We start from the raw sequence: 18763 nt of genomic DNA, 5'->3' as shown, positions 1-18763 counted from the left end.
TACCTTTGCTCTTCTCGTTCTTCTTTCTTCTTTCCTGTTCTTCTTTCGTGTATAAATACGTCCCGTACAGGTGTATTTCGTCGTGAAGGTTTCTCTCTCTCTCTCTCTCTCTCTCTCTCTCTCTCTCTCTCTCTCTTTTGCCTGCTTTGATGTGCAAGTAGCGGCTCTTTAACTTGGATTTCCTTCACCCACTCACTTACACCTTACAGCAGAATATACTATATAACAATAAATATGTACAACAAATACAAATCCTCCACCTTATTGAATTAATGACAAAACGTTTACGAGCCAACGGGGGAAGATGTGTGTCACCCCCTCCCGCTAATAAATGTCCCTGCAGTACTTATTCCTTGTACAGTGCAGTGATGCGTGGTGTGGAGAAACACAAAAGAAAAACTAACTTCTCATCACAAAGGAGAAAAGAAAGAAAAGCAAATAGAATGAAAAAGAGATGCAAACAGGAAAGAAACAATAAAAAAATATATGTTACAAAAAGCAAAACAATTTCAGAAAAATATAAAGTAAGAAACGTTGAATTGGAATATGGTATGAAACATTCGCAAAACAAAGAAGAGTTTTTTCTTTTTTTTTTTTTAGCACGTACATATAGGCAGAGGTACCCACGTTCCCTTTCACATTCACTCATAAACAAACACACACAAACAGAGAAGGAAGTAAAGAAAAATAGACATGCCATCTGCACAGTACTTGCATTCGAAGAAAGAAACAAAAAAAAAAAAACGAAAAAAAAAGAAAGATGGGATAACGAAGATCTATGTATGAAAGAAATCTACTAAATCACTTCATCCACCACACGTGACCTCTTTGTTCTTTGTGCGGGTGTATTTTGCGGCGTCGGTGCTGTAGAAGAATTCAGCAACAATTCCTCTGGTGGTGGTACAGGTACAAAAGTTACAAGCACTATAGCCCACAAAAAGTACGCGCCTGCCATAATAGTGGCAATTATAACAAATGACAATACAAGTAACCACCAGATAGACAATGGTGCTGAATACACCACTGCAGCAGGAGTAGAAGGAGTAGGTGCAACAGCAGTTTCAGTAACACTCACGTATGAAACAGAAGGCTCTACATCGCTCGTTCCCCGTTGACGTACCACTTCTGATACATGCCGTTCAATACGTTCTGCTAGTCCCTCATTTGTACGGCGAATTTCCTCAATAACTTGTGATGAACTTCCACTTACTGCAGCACGCACTTGCCCACCAAGATCATTCAATTGACTCACATCCCGTGAGACCTGCTGCATGCTGGAGAGCAATGTGGCACTGCTCTTTTCCTCTTGTGTTTTTTGTTCAATTAACTGATCTTTCACAGAGTGAAGTTGATCTGCAAATAATTCCCCTACAGTACCGCGGAGTGCAGATGGTACATCTTGTTGGAGAACATGGAATAATGTGTCACGCCACTCCTTATGATTTTTTCGCATTTCTTCGGTCATTTCTGCACTGTTCATGCCTTGTGACTTCTCTAATTCATTAATTCTATCTAGAAGCTTTATTACAAACTGTTCCTGATGCAACTTGAGTTCATTACTCTTAGTATCAAAATCGTTCTGAAGTTGTCGCACATGAGATTCGGTTGATGAAGCCGTATTTTGCTTTAACGAAAGTAATAAGCTATCTTGCATTTGCTGAATCTTTTCATTCACCTTCTCAACCAATTCAGATTCGACATCAACCATATCCTCTTTTAGCTTAAGACGATTACTTTCCAACACTTTTAAAAGTTCTTCCTTGTCCCTCTCTTCTGAATTCTCAAACTTTGCCTTAGCAAAAAACGACCGCAGAGCAATAAGTCTTTCACGAATTTGTTTTGCATGCACACCCCTCGAGAGACTTGCAAGTTTAATGATGGCATCCATCTCTGCCAAGCGATCTTTACCATCCTCGGCTGCAGGTACTGGCTCTGGCGTTTCATCTAAACTAAGAGCGGCGGATGCATCCATTTCTTTCAAACTGTTGAGCGTACTTTGTACCGCATCCAAACGTCCACTTAATCGTCCTTCCATTTCCTCCAAACTTTCTTTAGTGACCCTCACATCAGACAATGGTTGTTGTTGTTGTTGTTGTTGTTGCAGTGTTGCTGGTGACTCCGGCAACGACGGTGACGGTAATGTCTCATGAGATAAGCGTAACTTTTGTAACTCATAGAGTATTTCCTGTGTTGTAGCCGAAAGACTGTCAAGTCGCGGTTCTATTGTTATTGCATTTATAACATGTTTTTCTTCTTGTTTTTTTGTTTGTGGAGGTGGTGGTTGTGGCGTAGCTTTTGATGCTGAAATGTCTTCGAGTATTTGGCCCAGAGTATCAAGTTTCACCCGCATTGTCTCCATTGCTGTTGTCATACCCTTATGGTCTGCACTAGATGAAATTAACTCATCTATTCGTCGTCTTCCATCTAAGACTTCTGTATGCAATTGATTGAAATGTTCTGATAGTTCTGTTGTCAATTGCGTGTGTAGATTTCCTACTCGTTCCTCTGAAGCCATCAGTTGCGCCTTTATCTCATTAGCCGTAGTTGCGCCTTGATGTACCATGTCCGCAACCGCACTATTGATAGATGAAAGTGTTTGTACAGCAGAGTTGTTCTCTTCTTTTAAACTTTCAAGACTTGCCGTAACCCCTTCAATAGCTGTTCTTACACGAAGATCTTTGTCCTGCTCCATTACTCGTGATTCGTTTAACGAGGCCTCTATAGATGACAGCTTCTTACTCAGATTTGCAGATGACTGTTGGGTAACTTCTCGAACTTCATCACGCACTGTGTTAAGTGAGGATGATACAGAGGCAGTTTCACCGTCAACAAAACTTTTTATCTCGGCTAGGAGACGATCTGTGATGGATGTCATTTTCTCCAATGTAAAGGAATTCGAAAGTATTTCATCATTACTTTTACGCAACTCTTGTATATCCTTTTTCGACATATGTTTTTCTTGTTGTTCCTGTTGTTCTCTTTGTTCTCGTCTTTCTCGTTCCTGATGTTGCTCTTGCAATCTTGCAACCAGGGATTCTACCACAGCCTTAATCTTATTCTCTGTGACCTCCTGTTTTTTATTCCACTCCTCTTTCATTCCATGAATAACTTCGTCAAGATAGTTCTGAAATGGTGTCAAATCAATCTCGTGTGTACGTCCCATCTCTTCCTGTACGGTTGCAATAATACTTTGTTTCAACTCCCCCAGACGCTCCAGGATAGCTTCTTTAGTTTCTTCTATATGTGTTACATTCGTTGACTTAGTAGTAGTAGCATTAGTAGTAACTATATCTTTCACCACACCTCGCAAACTATCACTGATAGTTTGGGCAACGGTAAGAAGTTGTTCGTCTGTTATGAGAGTCGGAGATTCTTCCAGTTGCGAGGGTAGGGTATTCGTTTTATGTGCGGATTCCATCGTCGCTGCCAGTTCATCTAATTTAGGATGAAGTACCGCAGACACAGCCTCCGCTAATTCTTCTTTTGTGAATTGCGATACTGGTACTGGTACTTCTACTGGAACTGGTGGTGTTGTTGGTGGTGGAAATGATGATTCCGATTTTGGTGCTTTGCTGAACAATTCTTCACGTTGAGCTAAAGCAGCCAGAATACTATCACTAATACTCTGTGCTAATGTAATCATACGCTCATCATCAAATTCCTGTGGTGAGGGAATATGATCCACAACGGGTTGCTTTCTTTCACGAATTACGTTTTCCAGTTCAATTAATCGCTTTGGAAGATCTTTCATATCTTCATGCTGCTGCTTCAATTGTTCTTCTACTCTGGAGGTCACACGATCAGCCAAAGCATCCAACTTGTCACAATACTCTCCGAATCTATCGCCCTTTTCTTCTATTTTAGCTGATTTAGAGGAACCTTCAGCTAACTCATGCAGTGCACTCATGAGTTCCTTCTTTAGTTTTTTCACTTCTCTCTCTACATCATGTATTGCTGTCATGTTTGTTTGTTGGTGATTGTGAACTTCCATTAAGAGCTCTTTCAAGTCTGAAAACTCATAAGTGGTCTCACGCATCTCCTCAAGTCGCTCCCCGTAAGTAGCCAATAAACCCTCTAGAGCTACTTCACCTTTACTGGGGGATACCGTACTTTCTGCACTCGTTTTTTCACGTAGAGTCTGCATTAATTCACGTACTTCAGATTGGGTATCATCCATTACACGTGTCATGGCAGTTTTCACAACACCTTCAATGTCTTCAAGAGCTGGAGGCGTAGGTGGTAGGGAACCTTGTGATGTTAATTTTCTTTCTAATATGTCTTCAAGAGCAAAAGAAATATGCTCTTGTTGCATACGTGTTGCCTGTTCAATAGCTGTTACAATTTGACCACGTAGATCCTCAGGAACGGGATCTTTCCCTTGGTTAGCGGTAACACTCGCTTCAAAAGCCTCTTTTAGGGATTGTTCTAGTTTCTTCATAGATAGTTTTACTTCTTGTAAAAGTAAGGAATAATGTTGATTATTTTTATCGGCATCATTTACATGAAAGTGAGCTCGTTCTTCATGAATAACAGATGCAATCCTCGCACAAATCACATCAGAACTTTCTTGAAGCATGCGAGAAAAGGATGCCTCTTGAGTATGCGTTTCAAGAACAACACGATCTATTTCTTGTCGCAGACACGTCGCAATGGCGTTTACAATACTTCCTGAGCGCCCATTATGAGAAGCCTCTGCAGCATAACTATTTAATTCTAGCTGCTCCTTTAATTGATCCACAATCACTGTTGCCACAGACGCCAGTTGATCAGGGGCGATGGCTACAATGTCTTCCCGTTGTACAGGTACACTGCTCTCCTCTGTACCGGTCTCAACATCTAGCGGAGTGTACACACTTACATCCGCAGAAGAAAGCGAAAGTACACGCCGCTGCATCTCCGCATCTGCTGGGTGCATAACAGTTTCCACGACGAGTCCTTTAGTGGTATCGACACCTTTAAAAAGATCCTTCGTGGGGCCATATCCCTTTGTGCGCACCGTCGCTGCCTCCGTCGGTAGTGGAAAGGGAGATGAAGAGACCCATCGAAGTCCGACACGATTCCGAAGAGTTCTGCCGGGAAACTGTTGAGCTCTCTTCATTGCTTCAACAGAGGGCTATATTATACATATACATGTTAAGATTTAAAATCAAAAATAAAAAGAACACATACACACAAAAAAAATAATAATAATAACAATAATAATAATAATATCAAGAAAAGAGAAAGAAGAGAAGGAGAAAAAAAAGGTATAGAAAACAGAGTTGAAAAAAAAAAAAAAAACGCATATACATATATAAAGACAGACCACAAGAGCTGAAGAAGAACTGTAGAGAAAACAAAAAAAAAAATCAAAAGGGAGATACCACCTCAAACTCTTCGAAGGGGGGAGGAGGAAATGAGGAACAAATGTTATGAAAAAGTGGTGTTTTCATTCAATCATAGATGCACGGTGTACTTCCATTACCTTTTATTCCAAAGCACCAAACACACTCATAGGTGCACGGTTTATTTGCAATAGATGTTTTCCAGGAGCATTATCAGGAGGGAAAAAAAGTGCGGAAAACGCAAAGAAGGAAAAATCGTAAGAGAAGTTTATTCACAGACGATGTCTCTGCCGCCGCCACTAGAGAATCGTCTACAATATCATTCAGAAACGAAAACAAAAAAGAAAAAAAAACAGACGTGTTTTCTATGTTCTTATTTTTCTTCTTTTTTTACTCTTTCTTCTTATTCTTTTGTTGTTGTTGTTGTTGTTTTGTTTTTTGTTTCCTTTGTTTCTACTTCTTCATTATTAACAATGCTCCTGTGCACGGAGTGTCCATAAAGATTCCAAGACGGCTGAGGTAGTCTCCTAGGCGGCTCAAGCCCGCGATCTGCCATGCGCAGAAAACCCGTATAGTTCTGATAACGATGAAAAATGTTTACATCTCTTCTACCCACACAACCACCAACCCAGACATGCCTGTCAAGCCACAGAGAGAGAGAGAGAAAAAAAAAAAGAAAAAGAAAACCAATTACGTACACACATACTCTTCTCAAGAATGATTCTCACCTTTTTTCTCGAATTGCAAGCAGTGTCTTCATTCTCCTTTTGTATTCCTTTCTTTTCCCTGTACCCCCTTTTCTTTTTCTCCCTCCTTTTTTTTTTGGCGTGACACAAGTAAAGCAGCACCTCTCTGTATTCCCACTTCTCATAGTCTCTCTAACATCTTTTTTTTCTTTTTTTTCTTGGTGGAACAACCACAGGAACAAAGATAAAATAAAAAAAGAACTTTTCGCACCTTTTTTTTTGTTTTAACCAGCCTAACTACTTACCGGCATTGTCGAGCCTCAACGTGTTTCATTAACTGCCTTATAGTACCCCTAACAATATCAATATTTTTTGATTGGCGAGCAAGTATACTGTCAACATTTCTGCAATAGACCTCAATGGAGGCGCCCGGCATCTCAACACCATTCAATTCTGTCATTTCTTGTTTTAGAAGTTCCATCATAGCATCAATATGACGACGATGACCCAAAATAACATTATCTTCTTCTTCATCTAATGAATCACCACTGGCGAATGAAGTCACTTCATATGGACTGACATCACGTACAGAGGTCTCACTACCCATTCGACTGTGTTTTGGTGTTGCTTTGCTGTAAGCCTTTCCAGGACCACTACTCGTAACTTTTCCAGAGCGAATACTGTCTGAGAAACTCGGGTAATCGTCATCTTTGGAACTTACTGGTCCACGGTGATAGGTGGGTTTAGGGCGATAACCCCCGCCAAAAGATCCAAATGACTTTGTATTTGGTGTACCTGGTTCACGTTGTGAGAGTTGGCTCGAAGATCGGGTGCTGAGTTTCTTCTCACGGGCCCGACGTTGAGCAAAAGTACCAGTAAGGCCAAGAGTCTCAACTTCTTCACTTGGCATTTGTCCAATCATAATTTCTTCTGCTGCAATACGAGAGGATTTATCCTTCTTGAGTTCTTTAACACGATCCGCATAACGCAAAGTATTTAATGTATGCTCACAACTTCCACTTGCAGGGCTTACATTTCCTATCATTACAGTACGACTGTTACCTGTAAAGCAATCACGAAGAACAGCTGTTAACTTTGAACCTCGAAATGGAATATGTCGATGGTTTTGATCAAGAGCCCGGATACATTCCTTAAGAGCTAGTAATGATTTGTTAATTTCAGCACCTTCAAGACGAGTTGTGCGATCACTGTCAAGAGTATCTGCTCCTCTTTCACTACCTGCAAGATCAATAAAAGTAAATCTACCAAAGAAACGATTCTTGGAGTTTAAAACAGTTATATGAAGAATGGCGTGTGAACGCGAGGAATCAGCATTCATACCAGTTGAACCTGCTGCTCGGATAGAATTTCCATAGTCAATAACACGCATAAGGTGACCAGTATCATCGACACGATGTTCAGTAAGACCACAAACATTTATAACACCTCGACTGTCTTCTCTGCAGGCAAGTTTTTCACGTTCATTAAGTAAATCAAATAATTTTCCTCCATAAATTTCAAAAAAAGACACGACAATGTTCATACCTGGTTCCAGTCGTGCATATAAGTCTCGTGCCGCCATAAGGTAAATACCTTCTTGATCATCTTTTCCCAACATGGTATATGTTTTTCCACTTCCTGTCTGTCCATAGGCGAAACAGGTTGCGCAACCACCTTCAAAAACAGTTTCAACAAGAGGCTTACAAGCTTTTTCGTAGACATCACGGTTACTTTGCTTATCATCAAGAACTAAATCATATGAGAAGCGGTGTTTCTCAATATATCTTGTAAGATCAACCTTTTGTTTGGGCTCCAAAAGAGCGATGGCATGAGTATTATCTGGATCGGTTGCCAAAACGTCGTACAAACCATCACTTAACTCGGATGAATTGAGTGGTCGCTTGCGAACAACAACGACGATGCGACTTGCCTTTCGCTTCGTTACGCCACCTTCTCCTGGTCTTCTTGTTAGTGGAGTGGGAGAGGCCCGCGTTAGGCGACTAACGGGACGTGAACTGGGTGTAGCCTTTGATGCTGAGGTGTCCAAATCATCACCCATATGAACAGGATCACGTCTTAAACCTGCTGATTGTTTGGCTTCGTACAACTTTGCATTTTCGTGCTCTGCTCTACGCTGTGCTCCAGAAGGAGTACTGCTGCGTCTGGACGGGGTCGTGTTTCTCACGATTGGTGCAGATGAGGTGTGGGAGTTCTGATCAGCGTTACGAGACATCTCCGCTGATGAAGCGGCGCCGGCGTTAGTAGAGGCGTTGGTCTGCTCTCTTTTCATATATTGAATGAGTTCAAAGAGTTTGCGACGATCAGTCATGACAATAACTCCAACTGACTGATAGTCTTGCATAGTGAGTTGTTTAAGTTGTTGTACACTGACGATGCCACCATCGATGAATCCCTGAATGGCGTGAGATAGACCACCATGTTCCAGAAGATCCTGAAGCTGCGGTTCCATTTGTGTTCCCTACAAAAATAAATTGGGATTTGTTACTTTGTGATTCTGATTGTGTTTTTTTGTATGTTTGCTTGACCTCTTTGTTTTGTTCTTACTCTGTTTCTTCTACTTGGTCTTCAATGTAGAATCCCAAGAAAGAAACTCCTAGAACAGGAGAAAAACAAAAAAAAAAAAACCGAACAATTAAGTCAAACCGAAAGGAAGAGGTATTCATCTAATTTTTGTGATATCAACTTCATTTTAGCTGAAGATATTTACAGAGTAAAGTTCCCGTTTCCATGATTTTCTAATTACAACGATCTTCTCTACGACCCATATCCCCCCTACAGCTACCCTGTTTTCTCCAGAAGCACATACGACTGACAAAGATCGTCAGTTAAAATGCACCATGATAGAGTCCCTTGGAGGAAGATATCATTTATTCAATAACTATTAACTATTCCTCCCTTTTTTCTTTAAGTAAAAAAAAAAAAAACTCCTAAAGAGCCCAGTGTGTGGTCAAACTGCTGCTCTTTTTTTTCCTCTATGTTAGAGTGTCCATTTTTCATTGCTCTTGTCCTTTTGTATTTTGGCTTAAATTCTTTCTTTTTTTTTCTCTCTTTGCTGTTGCCTTTTTTATACTTTCATTCCTTTCTTTTTTCTTGCTATTCCATATTGCCGTTCCTTTTCTCTTTTTTTTTTTGTAATTTCTCTCTCCCTCTCTCTCTCACACACACACAAGTGCGTCTCGCTTAATTGACGTACCTTCAGGTGTACCATTTATAACCGTAGAGGATCTCCGTTCCGTAGAAAAAGAGATAAATGTGTACACACTTCGTATTTTTTTTTTTTTGCTTTCTCCCTGGTAACATATATTTTCTTTGTTTTCCTTTTTCCTTTTCTTCCTTTCCCTTCTCCACTGAGGGGGCGATGCGGAAAGGAAAAAAACTGTGTTTTCTGTGGTTATTTAGATCTCATTAAAGACCCACCGGCTTTCGGTTCTTGCCATCAAAGAAGGCTCGATATAGCACAACATTTACTTTTCGTATCAAAGTGGAGATGAAATTTGTTGGGTCAATAAACCGCCAGAGAGAGACGAACTCCATAAAGGCGAGTGGGACAAAAACAGCTGTTGACACAATAAGAATGTAAAGGGCATTAACGAGACGAAACGGGTTCACAAAGAAGGTAGCTGCGTTAAAACACTTTCCAAGGGGACCGGGTCTTTCTTCTCCAGGGCAACTGTACGCACCGCTACAAGTAAGAAGATTAAACACATCGTAAAACATTACCTGATAATAGTGACGCAATAAATGAAGGGGACTTGCATCTACACCGGCCAATAATGACATGGGGCCAGTCACACACTCACCACCACGTAAAAAGTAATCAAGACATGCATTGCGAAGAGCTGGGATACCAAAAACAGCGTAAAGAGCCCAGGAAAGGATATTGATGCAGCTACTATGTAAGTACCGTGTTCGGGCATATTTTACAACAGCTTCTTGAATTTGATCTTCAATAATAGCCATATCTGTAGCATTTTCGCTCCTCAATTTAGGAATAGAATCAAGTTGTCTAGACAAATGAAGAGCATCATTAAAGGCACAAGTCATACCTCCTCCAGTTAGTGGATGACGTTGATTTGCATGATCACCAATTCCTACATAACCCTTAAGAGAAGGAAATGTTGCAGGGTAACGTGCCACAGGCATGGACTTAATACCATTAGGATCCTTAGCGGCCAAAATAAATTCACTACGCATATCAGCAGGTAAGTATTGTGATACATCCTGAATAAGCCATTCACTTTGTTTTTCTAAGCTCGGAAGAGTTGGTTGGTTGTAATCTACCAACATGCGAATTTCATTGGGATCAAGGCGATAAGACAAAATAGGACCTGTCTTGCCAAAAAATACAGTACCATGTCTCTCTACAGGTAGTTTCACATTACGCACAATAAGACCAACAAAATTAGAGTGATACTTTGGTGCTGGATTGTAATGCTGAAATCTTGCCTTAAATTTAGATGCACCTCCATCACACATAATAATGAGTGGCGCCGTTGCAACACGTCTTACTTTCTCTCCATTTGTCTGTGTTGCCGAAGGTGTCCTGCGGAAAGGTGTATCTGGTATCTTATAATCTACATCAATGGAATACTCAACACCGTATGCCCGTTCTTGACATCCCGTTCCTTCCACCAGCACTTCATTCACTGTGGCCTCAAGCATTGTGACATTTGCTGCACAGTTGCGCCACACATATTCCCGCAAGTTATTGACAAAATCTCCAAAGTGAAATGAATAACCCTGCAGTCCCTTACTGTATGGGAGTTGCACCTCATGCCTGCGCTCATCCACCACCACGTACCCATCGCACGGCATCCCAATAGAGCGAGCGCACTCATCCATGTGAAGTTGTTTCAATGCGTTAACTCCACCGGGTTGCAGGAGTTCACCCACAATGCGATCCGGCTTTGTGAAGAGTGTGCGCTCCAGCAGAAGCACTTTGCGGTTCTGATCTGAGAGTGCCTTTGCAATGGTCGGTCCGGCGATACTTCCGCCCACAACAATAACGTCATAGTCGTAATTCAAACGGACAGGCTTAAATCGAACATGAGAGGCCGCGTGATTCAGAGCCGCTAGAGCGATGATAATTAAAAGAAGAATAAAGAAGAGCATGTACACTTATTACTATGAAAAGAAAGTAATTAAATCCCTGTGCATAGTACCGAAAGCAATATATATATATATATATATAGAATAAAAACAAAATACAAGAATCAAAGGAAGGTCAAATAATAATAAGCATTATCACCATAAATAGAACCAGAATAACAACAATCACAACAGACGTAGGGAGAACGTTACAAAAAAAAAAAAGGAATAAAAAAAAAGAAAAAACCCATCATAGAATAAAATACAAGAACAAAAGTACGATAAATTGAAATGACAATTTTGACGATAGCACCCAAAATAAATAAAAAAAGAAATAGCAATTACAAAGATGAAACTAAACATCTTACGCAAAATACGATTTAACTTCGAGAATTAGCCATCTGAGACGAGCGGCGAAGTGCAAAAAACCACGCTAGAGTTTCACTTCGCTTAGTACAGCATAATCGCACGCGTCTTATAACATCGTTAGAGTTTTGCTTAAAGTACACAGAGAAACAACAGCATTCATTTTGAAATATAGGTGGTTTCGCCTCCCCAATACAACCCTCACTGTCGTCCAACTCAACGTATAAAATATCGCTCGCGTTAAATACCGTCCACCATCGCAGGTGTTTTTCCTCAGGAGCCTTCTTTGAAAATCGTAAAACACCCGCTTAGAAGTTTTGGAATCGGAGTTGCCATATCACGTGGGGGGCGCAGCTGCGGTAGACATTACCAACGATAGTTGGGTATTTCTCTGTCGATGGGTCGATATGAAAACTTTTATTACACGATGATCCCACACTATTGCACAATTCATGATAGTCATCGACATAATTTTCACTCTTTATTGGCGATTGATCTAATAATACAATATCCTTTAGAGAATAAATAGTACTACCACAAGAAGGAATTCCCTTTTGTGAAACTGAAAGCTTTTCATTATTATTTTCAAACGTTAAAAGAGAGGTTGTAGGCATTATATCAAAGCAATCTCTTGTAGATTTGTTCGGTTAAATTTTATCAATTTCACTAATTTCATTACTACTTACTTTTTTATTTTCTTCCATCTCCCATTGGAGAAGCTGTTGAGCCACCTCACTCGTTTGACATAAGAGCGTCGAAGTATCTTTAAGTGCATTCAGCAAATTTTTACTTTCCTTTGACATCAGCAACGCGTTTCGAAACATTTCCTCACCCTGAAGAATCGCACCAATATCGTTTATCTGATCCATAACTAACACTTGCCGCCCGTTACTTTCTTCCCATATCACATCAACAAGAGCAGAGGCATTTTTCAAAACATTAGAAACATAACTAGAGTCACTCGTTGCGGTTACAGTTACAGCTGAAGTTATAGGGGTTCCTTCATCTAGCTCCTTGTTCACAATGACTGCAGGAGATGTACAATCATCACAGTGCGGAGAAACAAATGAACGGTTTTCTTCTAAATGTGAGACGCAGCAAACGTTGTATTCCCATGTGAAATCCCTCCTGTCGCACCCTAAATGACTCTGAATGGAATAACATTGTATCTTTCCTATCTAAGCTTTCAAACTGTGCCAGCATAAGCTGCTGCATACAGTTCAGGTATGTGTTCTCTCCCACTGTGAGTGGTGTGGAATCGAATGAAGTGAAAGCCGCTGGTGAGCGCTGATGCCGTTCTGAACTCCGGTTTGGAATCTCTGCTCGATCAAGTGAGCGTTGTATAATACTGTGAAGAAGAATGAGACGCTGTTGTGTGTTAATTATTATTATTATCATACGGTGGTGGCGGAAGTGGGTCTGGTGTGAGTCGATCCACTACTCTGTTGAAGTCATCACCATCATTACCATCATAGTAAACATCGGCCATTATATTTTATACTATAGAGGAAAGGAGAGAAAAGGAAAGTAAATAATAATGATATTAGTAATAGTAGTAATAAAGAAAGAGAGCAATGAGTAACCTCTCTAAGAAGAAAACCAAGCGAGGATATTGAGTGATACAGTAAAATTATGTGTGAAACGCATAGAGAACCCAACACATCATTGCCTTTCTTCTTCTTCTCTTCTGTTATCTGTAGTTTTCACACAAACCCACTATCATTACTCCACATTTCTTATATATATATATATATATATATATATATATATATTCACTTACAGAGGTACCACCTCAGGGACTCCAGTAATCTCTATGGAATAGAGTTTTCTATATTCCTCTATGTCTTATTTTTATTTCTTCTGCAATTTTTTTTTTTTGCTTGGGGAAGGGAAAGGGGTTTACAAAAAAGAAAAAAAAAACAACAACAACAATGAAAACAAAATCTTGAGGTGTCATAGGAAGTGTTCCCAGTATAGAATCACCTATCGAGCTATAGGACGAAGTGATCCCATGCTCTCACCAGCAACAACATCACAGGGAAAATCCACCGTAACGTTCATTTCTGGGTAGAGACGATTAAGTACCTGACGCACACTACTCATAATTGATTCCACATCACGTGCAACTTCAAGAAAAACATCACTATGACAATCTATCCAAACACAATCGTGTACAGTATTGGTAAGGACCGCCAATTCATTATAGTTTTTCTTCAGTAGGAAATGTCGCCAGAGTAAACCAAGCATGATTTGCACAATTTCGCCAGCAAATCCCTGAACCGGATAGTTCTTCAGATGTGTTGGAGAAAAATTTGTAGACTTAGCAGAGAGCGCTCTATCACGCATCATACCCTCTGGTACATCTGACTCTGTAAAAACGTAACGACTACCAGTAATAACTGGAAACATACCTTTAAAAAATTGATGTCCTCTTACGTTGCGAGATCCATCTTGAAGTGAAGCATCAAAATTATTAGCAGACAAAGAGACCATATTATTAAACACATCTACCCTACGGTATGTTTCGCGTTCTTTTTCAATTAAAGAACGTACTTGTTCTTGTGTCAATCCGGTACTTTGACTAATCATTTTTACTCCAGCACCATATTGCCGCTGGAAGGAAAAAATTTTGGCCTGTTGACGAAGTTTTACAAATTCTGGTTCTTTATTCTTTTTCGCCCTAAGAAGAATTTCAGTATATTGAAGATCGGGTCGCATCATAGCAACACGCTTGCAATGAAAATCTATTTTAGAGCGAAGATCCTCTAACATCTGCTCATCATTCGCAAGTGCAGCTAAAGCAACAACTTCTAGTTGTGAATAGTCTGCTTCAATACACATTCCTTTTTCTCCATACCTACTAATAAACATCTCTCGAAGAGTTGACTTTTCTTCTGTTGGAATGTTCTGACAATTAGGATTGGCACTTGCAAGGCGACCAGTATTCGTCTTGTTGTGTATGAGTTCGTGATGAATACAACTATCAACACTATGTACCAGGGATACCATTCCTGTACCCCCATCAGTACTTTCATAATATGTACCAATAAGTTTTTCCATAGCCCGTAATTCTAATATAGTCTCTGCCGTTTTATCTCCATGAGTCTTCTTAAAATAGTTCAACGAATCCTCACCTACCTGTAATTGTCTCGTACTTGCACTACGAAACTTTCGCATTACTTGTTCAGCATCAAGCTGACTTGGAACATATGCAGACAAACGACCACGAATTTGTACTTCTACTACATCATCATGAGAACATTGAACTGCAAAAGCATCATAAATACTAGCACATGTTCTACCAATCATTGTCATTAGAGCTAATCGCCGACGTTCATAATCAGGAAGTGAACTATAGTATCCAAAGAATGCACGACGCCCATGTAGAAGAATAGGTGAATTTTCATTTAATCCTGTATTATTTTTGTTTTTCGACTTTCGTGACCTTTTACTAGAATTATCAGGTTCAACGGCTTCTCTCTGTAAAGCAGCATTACCAATCTGAAGGAATGTATCAATGTAATAATTACACCAATCTTCTGGTTTCATATTTTTTTCTTGTAAAAGTTTTTTCTTAAAAGCTTCAGCTGTTGCACTCTTTGAATTACTTGGACGGGGATGTGCAGCTAAAGGAAAAACAAGTTTTGACTCATCACAACTACCCCGTGATCGCCACGCAGCTTCAGTTTCAGCTCCGTATAAATGACGGTAATAGGCAAGAGTTGAAACTGTATCTGCCATACTAATCACATAACCTGTTCCCGTTGTTGTTGGTGGTGTTGCATTCGTACTCAAAATATGACCATCATGGGATGCCAAATACGTTTTTATACCTTCATCCGATTGTAACAAACGAATGCATGAAAAAGGTGCATCTCTAGCTAAAATTGTAACATGTGCATTTAAAAAGGCATTACTGCTAGATGAAGAGAAATCACCTTCATCATCTGTAGGAATTAACATTTCAGTATGTGTGTTGACTTGACGTTCTATAAAAGTACGTAACTTATTAGCCTTATCTGGATAATCTGCTAATATAGTCAAAGACTCCCCTGTTACCGCATTTTTTAAGAAAAGTTTATTGATAGTACCAGCTGCTGTTGGAGATATTGCCATGAATAAAAAAAGATGACGTCTAGGAAGTAAATTAACAAGGGCATTAGGTTCACTCCGTTTATCCGGTTCTGTTCTAGACACAGCCACCATCTCTCGACTAAGTGAATCCGTCATGGAAGAACTCTTACGGAAACCTGCCTGCTTTACATAAGCTTCATAGTACGTTTTAAATATCTTTGTACCCTTTTCTAATGGTCCACCAGTTACGATAAGACAGTCTGCTGGTCCAATAACATACACCGGTGGACGCAGGAATACACCTTTGGGGAATTTATCCACCGTATACTCTGCCGCCGGCACAAAAAGTGTATGACGTTCAAATGCTTCTCCAGGAAGTAGTTTACTTTCACGAGCATTTGTGTTCAATTTAAGCTTTCCACCAAAGAAAAAGGCAATGAGGTGTTGATTTGAAGACCAATTAAAATACTTGTGACAATCAGTAGGAATTTCTTTAGGGATAGCGTTATCAAGATGTTTTCGCAATTCCATTACTTTAACCATTAATTCATTACTCTGTGAAATAGCAAGCTGGACATTTGTCTTAAGACCATTGTATTCCATTTCTGTTGTACAGAGGAGTCCATCCATTCGAGCCGCTATAATAATAGCCTGTCTTTGTGTAAGAGCACGTTCCATGTGTTTTTTAAAAATAAGTTCTGTGTTTTCTAAATCACCATGTAAATATTCTGTTAATGTTGAATATGGAATTTCATACGTTTCCTTTCCATTAGCCCAGGCTTGTTTCACGGCATCTAATTTTTGTGTTTGTCCTCCGTATGATTTTGCCACATCTTCTAAACCTGCGCCACGACCAAGTTTTACTTCATGTCCTGTTAGTAAATACTCAGCATACATGGTATCCCATATCTTTCCACCTCGTTTAAGGAAACGGCGAAGTTCTACATCACGCCATATATGCAACATATCGAATTTAATATTGTGTCCCACTATAACATCATAGTCATCAAGAGGAGGTAAAAATAGGGAATACTTGGATGATCCCTCAACTAGGTTACACGTACTTGTTACATTAAAATCATCGTAGCGAAGGGCTATAGTTCGACTAAAGTAGCGTGTCGGAATAAACACTTTACCCTTATAGTCACGAATACCAGAAAGCACAACAAAGTTTTCTTTTGTAAAAGGATTTGCAACACGTTTGTAGCGTCTTACTGTGGTAGTTTCAAGATCTAGTATTAAATACCGTGACATTCCAGCTATTACTTTTCTTTCTCGATCAAGTCTTTCAGGGTTTTCATAAATCATTGAACGCCACTGTTGTAGACGAAAGACAACCTCAGCATCATTAATATTAACATTATTAAGAAAAGCTGATCGCGTTACATGAGAAACTGGATTTTTACGTTCTTCTTCTTCAAGTTTAAATACTTTCTCCAATGCCTTCTGTGGATCTTCTTGAGGAGGAATACTACTTACAGCTGACATCAACGCTGGAGATACACGATGTAGTCGATCAGAAAACAATTTATTAGCGAGAGCTGTAAATCCTTGTTGTAGTTTTCTATCCAAAAATTCATCATCCTTCTTATGTATACTCTGAGGAAAACAGTTTGAACGAATAGTGGCCCATGTAGCACGTGGATCCTTCTCGTCGTCCAGACCTGCAGCAACTTTTGTTCCCACAAAGAACGGTGCCAAACTAGAGACTTCAGCAACGAAAAAAGGACATGATGGACGACAACTTCTTGCAAAGGCGAGTAATTGTGCTGGTTTAGTGCGGGCTGTAGGAACAAATAGAGAAATTGATGAAGTCCCTTCACCGTAAAGAAGACCATTTAACGTGTTACGTTTAACTGTTTCCTCCGCCAAACTACGAATCATGTGAACTGACTGAGATCGTTTCTGAGCATCATAAATAGTAACAATCATAGTATACCCTTCTGCGATAGTTCCTTTACCAACTCTAACGTTTATATCCACCACAAAAATGTTAACCGCCTTTACCACACGACGAACAATCTGGTCAATTGGATTCATTACTTTACGGTTTCCAGTTGTCCCAAACTTTCTGTGAACATTAAATAAAACACACCACGAGACAAGGGCATCTCGTGCCGCACCAAGAGAGTCTGCAGAATCAGAAGAAATATAAGAACCTGATGAAAAGTCAAAAACGGTTGGATTAGTAAAAGAACTTTTGTATGCTTTTTTTGTTAAGAGAAAATTAGCATGCTCAAGACTAGTAGGGAGATCCATACCTCGCACAAACTCCTGTTGATTTTTTAATGCAAGAAAAGAAATTCCCCATGTATCTGGTGCTAACACAACACGTTTTCGGGCCTTTTCTTTCAGTAAAGATGCCGCCTCCTTAAGAGCTGAGGAACCATCGCTTGGGAACACAATACCTGCAATGTAATCATCACCAATACGTTCTTCCATCCAAAACGCTGCTTTCCATACGGTATCAGGTTTCATACAAACAAGTTCATTTGTGGTAGCGCAATAAAGAGAGAAATCACCTGTTGCAGCACACCACCCAATCGTAAAAAGCGTATATTGTGCCCTAGCGAGGAAAGCCTTTACATTTGACTGTCCAAGAATATCAAATGGCTGCACGGGAGATGTACTCAATGATGACTTGTGCGTTGATGCTGCCACTCCTGCAGCCGCACTCGCCTGCTGTGCAACAATGCCTCTTGTGCTGAACGCAATCGGAGTGTCGTACAAACGAAGAAACACTACTGCACGCCTTGGCTTAAACAGCCGTCGCAGCATGGTGTACAAACACTAAAAAAAAAAGAGAAAGACACACACGAGAAGGAGTGGGAGTCCTTTATTTTTTGTTTTGGTAAGAAGGGGGAAGAAAAAGGGGAAAACAAAACAAAAAAAAACATCATTGAAGAAAAAAATCAAATACTCTAACAGGATCAACTCTACTGCCGCAGTAAATTCAATAGACATTGTAAAACCAAAAATGGTAGAAACAAGAGGATTTGTGACAGAGTACGCATCTGAAGATGGTGTGCCGTTCTTACATCCTCCTTCTTGCCCCGTGACTATATACATTAGTGGAGGGATGATTCAGCGATCAACTTAATAATAATAATAATAATAATAATAATAATAATAAAAGCCGTAAAACAGAAATGAGAAGAAACAAAAGAAAAAAATATCAAAAAAAAAACAAAAATCCCTTCTTGG

At 39.8% G+C, this 18763-nt stretch overlaps 6 protein-coding genes across 6 annotated transcripts; all 6 read right to left on the bottom strand.

Moving 5' to 3' along the window:
• Positions 1-796: 796 nt before the first annotated feature.
• Positions 797-5098, bottom strand: LSM04_001944 (uncharacterized protein; the record flags this gene model as incomplete). Its single annotated transcript, XM_067338324.1, has 1 exon — positions 797-5098. One exon carries the CDS (start codon positions 5096-5098, stop codon positions 797-799), a length of 4302 nt encoding a protein of 1433 aa, XP_067193671.1.
• Positions 5099-6311: 1213 nt separating this feature from the next.
• On the bottom strand, positions 6312-8480 carry LSM04_000607 (Kinesin motor domain; the record flags this gene model as incomplete). Its single annotated transcript, XM_067338323.1, has 1 exon — positions 6312-8480. One exon carries the CDS (start codon positions 8478-8480, stop codon positions 6312-6314), a length of 2169 nt encoding a protein of 722 aa, XP_067193651.1.
• A 956-nt stretch (positions 8481-9436) lies between these two features.
• Positions 9437-11143, bottom strand: LSM04_008706 (Squalene epoxidase; the record flags this gene model as incomplete). Its single annotated transcript, XM_067338322.1, has 1 exon — positions 9437-11143. One exon carries the CDS (start codon positions 11141-11143, stop codon positions 9437-9439), a length of 1707 nt encoding a protein of 568 aa, XP_067193799.1.
• Positions 11144-11499: 356 nt separating this feature from the next.
• LSM04_002508 (uncharacterized protein) lies at positions 11500-12099 on the bottom strand (the record flags this gene model as incomplete). Its single annotated transcript, XM_067338321.1, has 2 exons — positions 11500-11792; positions 11856-12099. 2 exons carry the CDS (start codon positions 12097-12099, stop codon positions 11500-11502), a joined length of 537 nt encoding a protein of 178 aa, XP_067193688.1.
• A 33-nt stretch (positions 12100-12132) lies between these two features.
• Positions 12133-12974, bottom strand: LSM04_005525 (uncharacterized protein; the record flags this gene model as incomplete). The annotated part of the gene is made up of 2 exons (XM_067338320.1): positions 12133-12613; positions 12886-12974. The coding sequence occupies 2 exons, from the start codon at positions 12972-12974 to the stop codon at positions 12133-12135; spliced, it is 570 nt and encodes a 189-aa protein (XP_067193746.1).
• Positions 12975-13468: 494 nt separating this feature from the next.
• On the bottom strand, positions 13469-18337 carry LSM04_000668 (DNA-directed DNA polymerase; the record flags this gene model as incomplete). Its single annotated transcript, XM_067338319.1, has 1 exon — positions 13469-18337. One exon carries the CDS (start codon positions 18335-18337, stop codon positions 13469-13471), a length of 4869 nt encoding a protein of 1622 aa, XP_067193654.1.
• Positions 18338-18763: the final 426 nt, after the last annotated feature.

Source organism: Trypanosoma melophagium (genome assembly GCF_022059095.1).
Source record: "Trypanosoma melophagium isolate St. Kilda chromosome Unknown ctg15segment0, whole genome shotgun sequence".
Classification (NCBI taxonomy): domain Eukaryota; phylum Euglenozoa; class Kinetoplastea; order Trypanosomatida; family Trypanosomatidae; genus Trypanosoma; species Trypanosoma melophagium.
The sequence above is the reverse complement of the archived record's forward strand: the minus strand, read 5'-3'. Positions and strand labels throughout refer to the sequence as shown.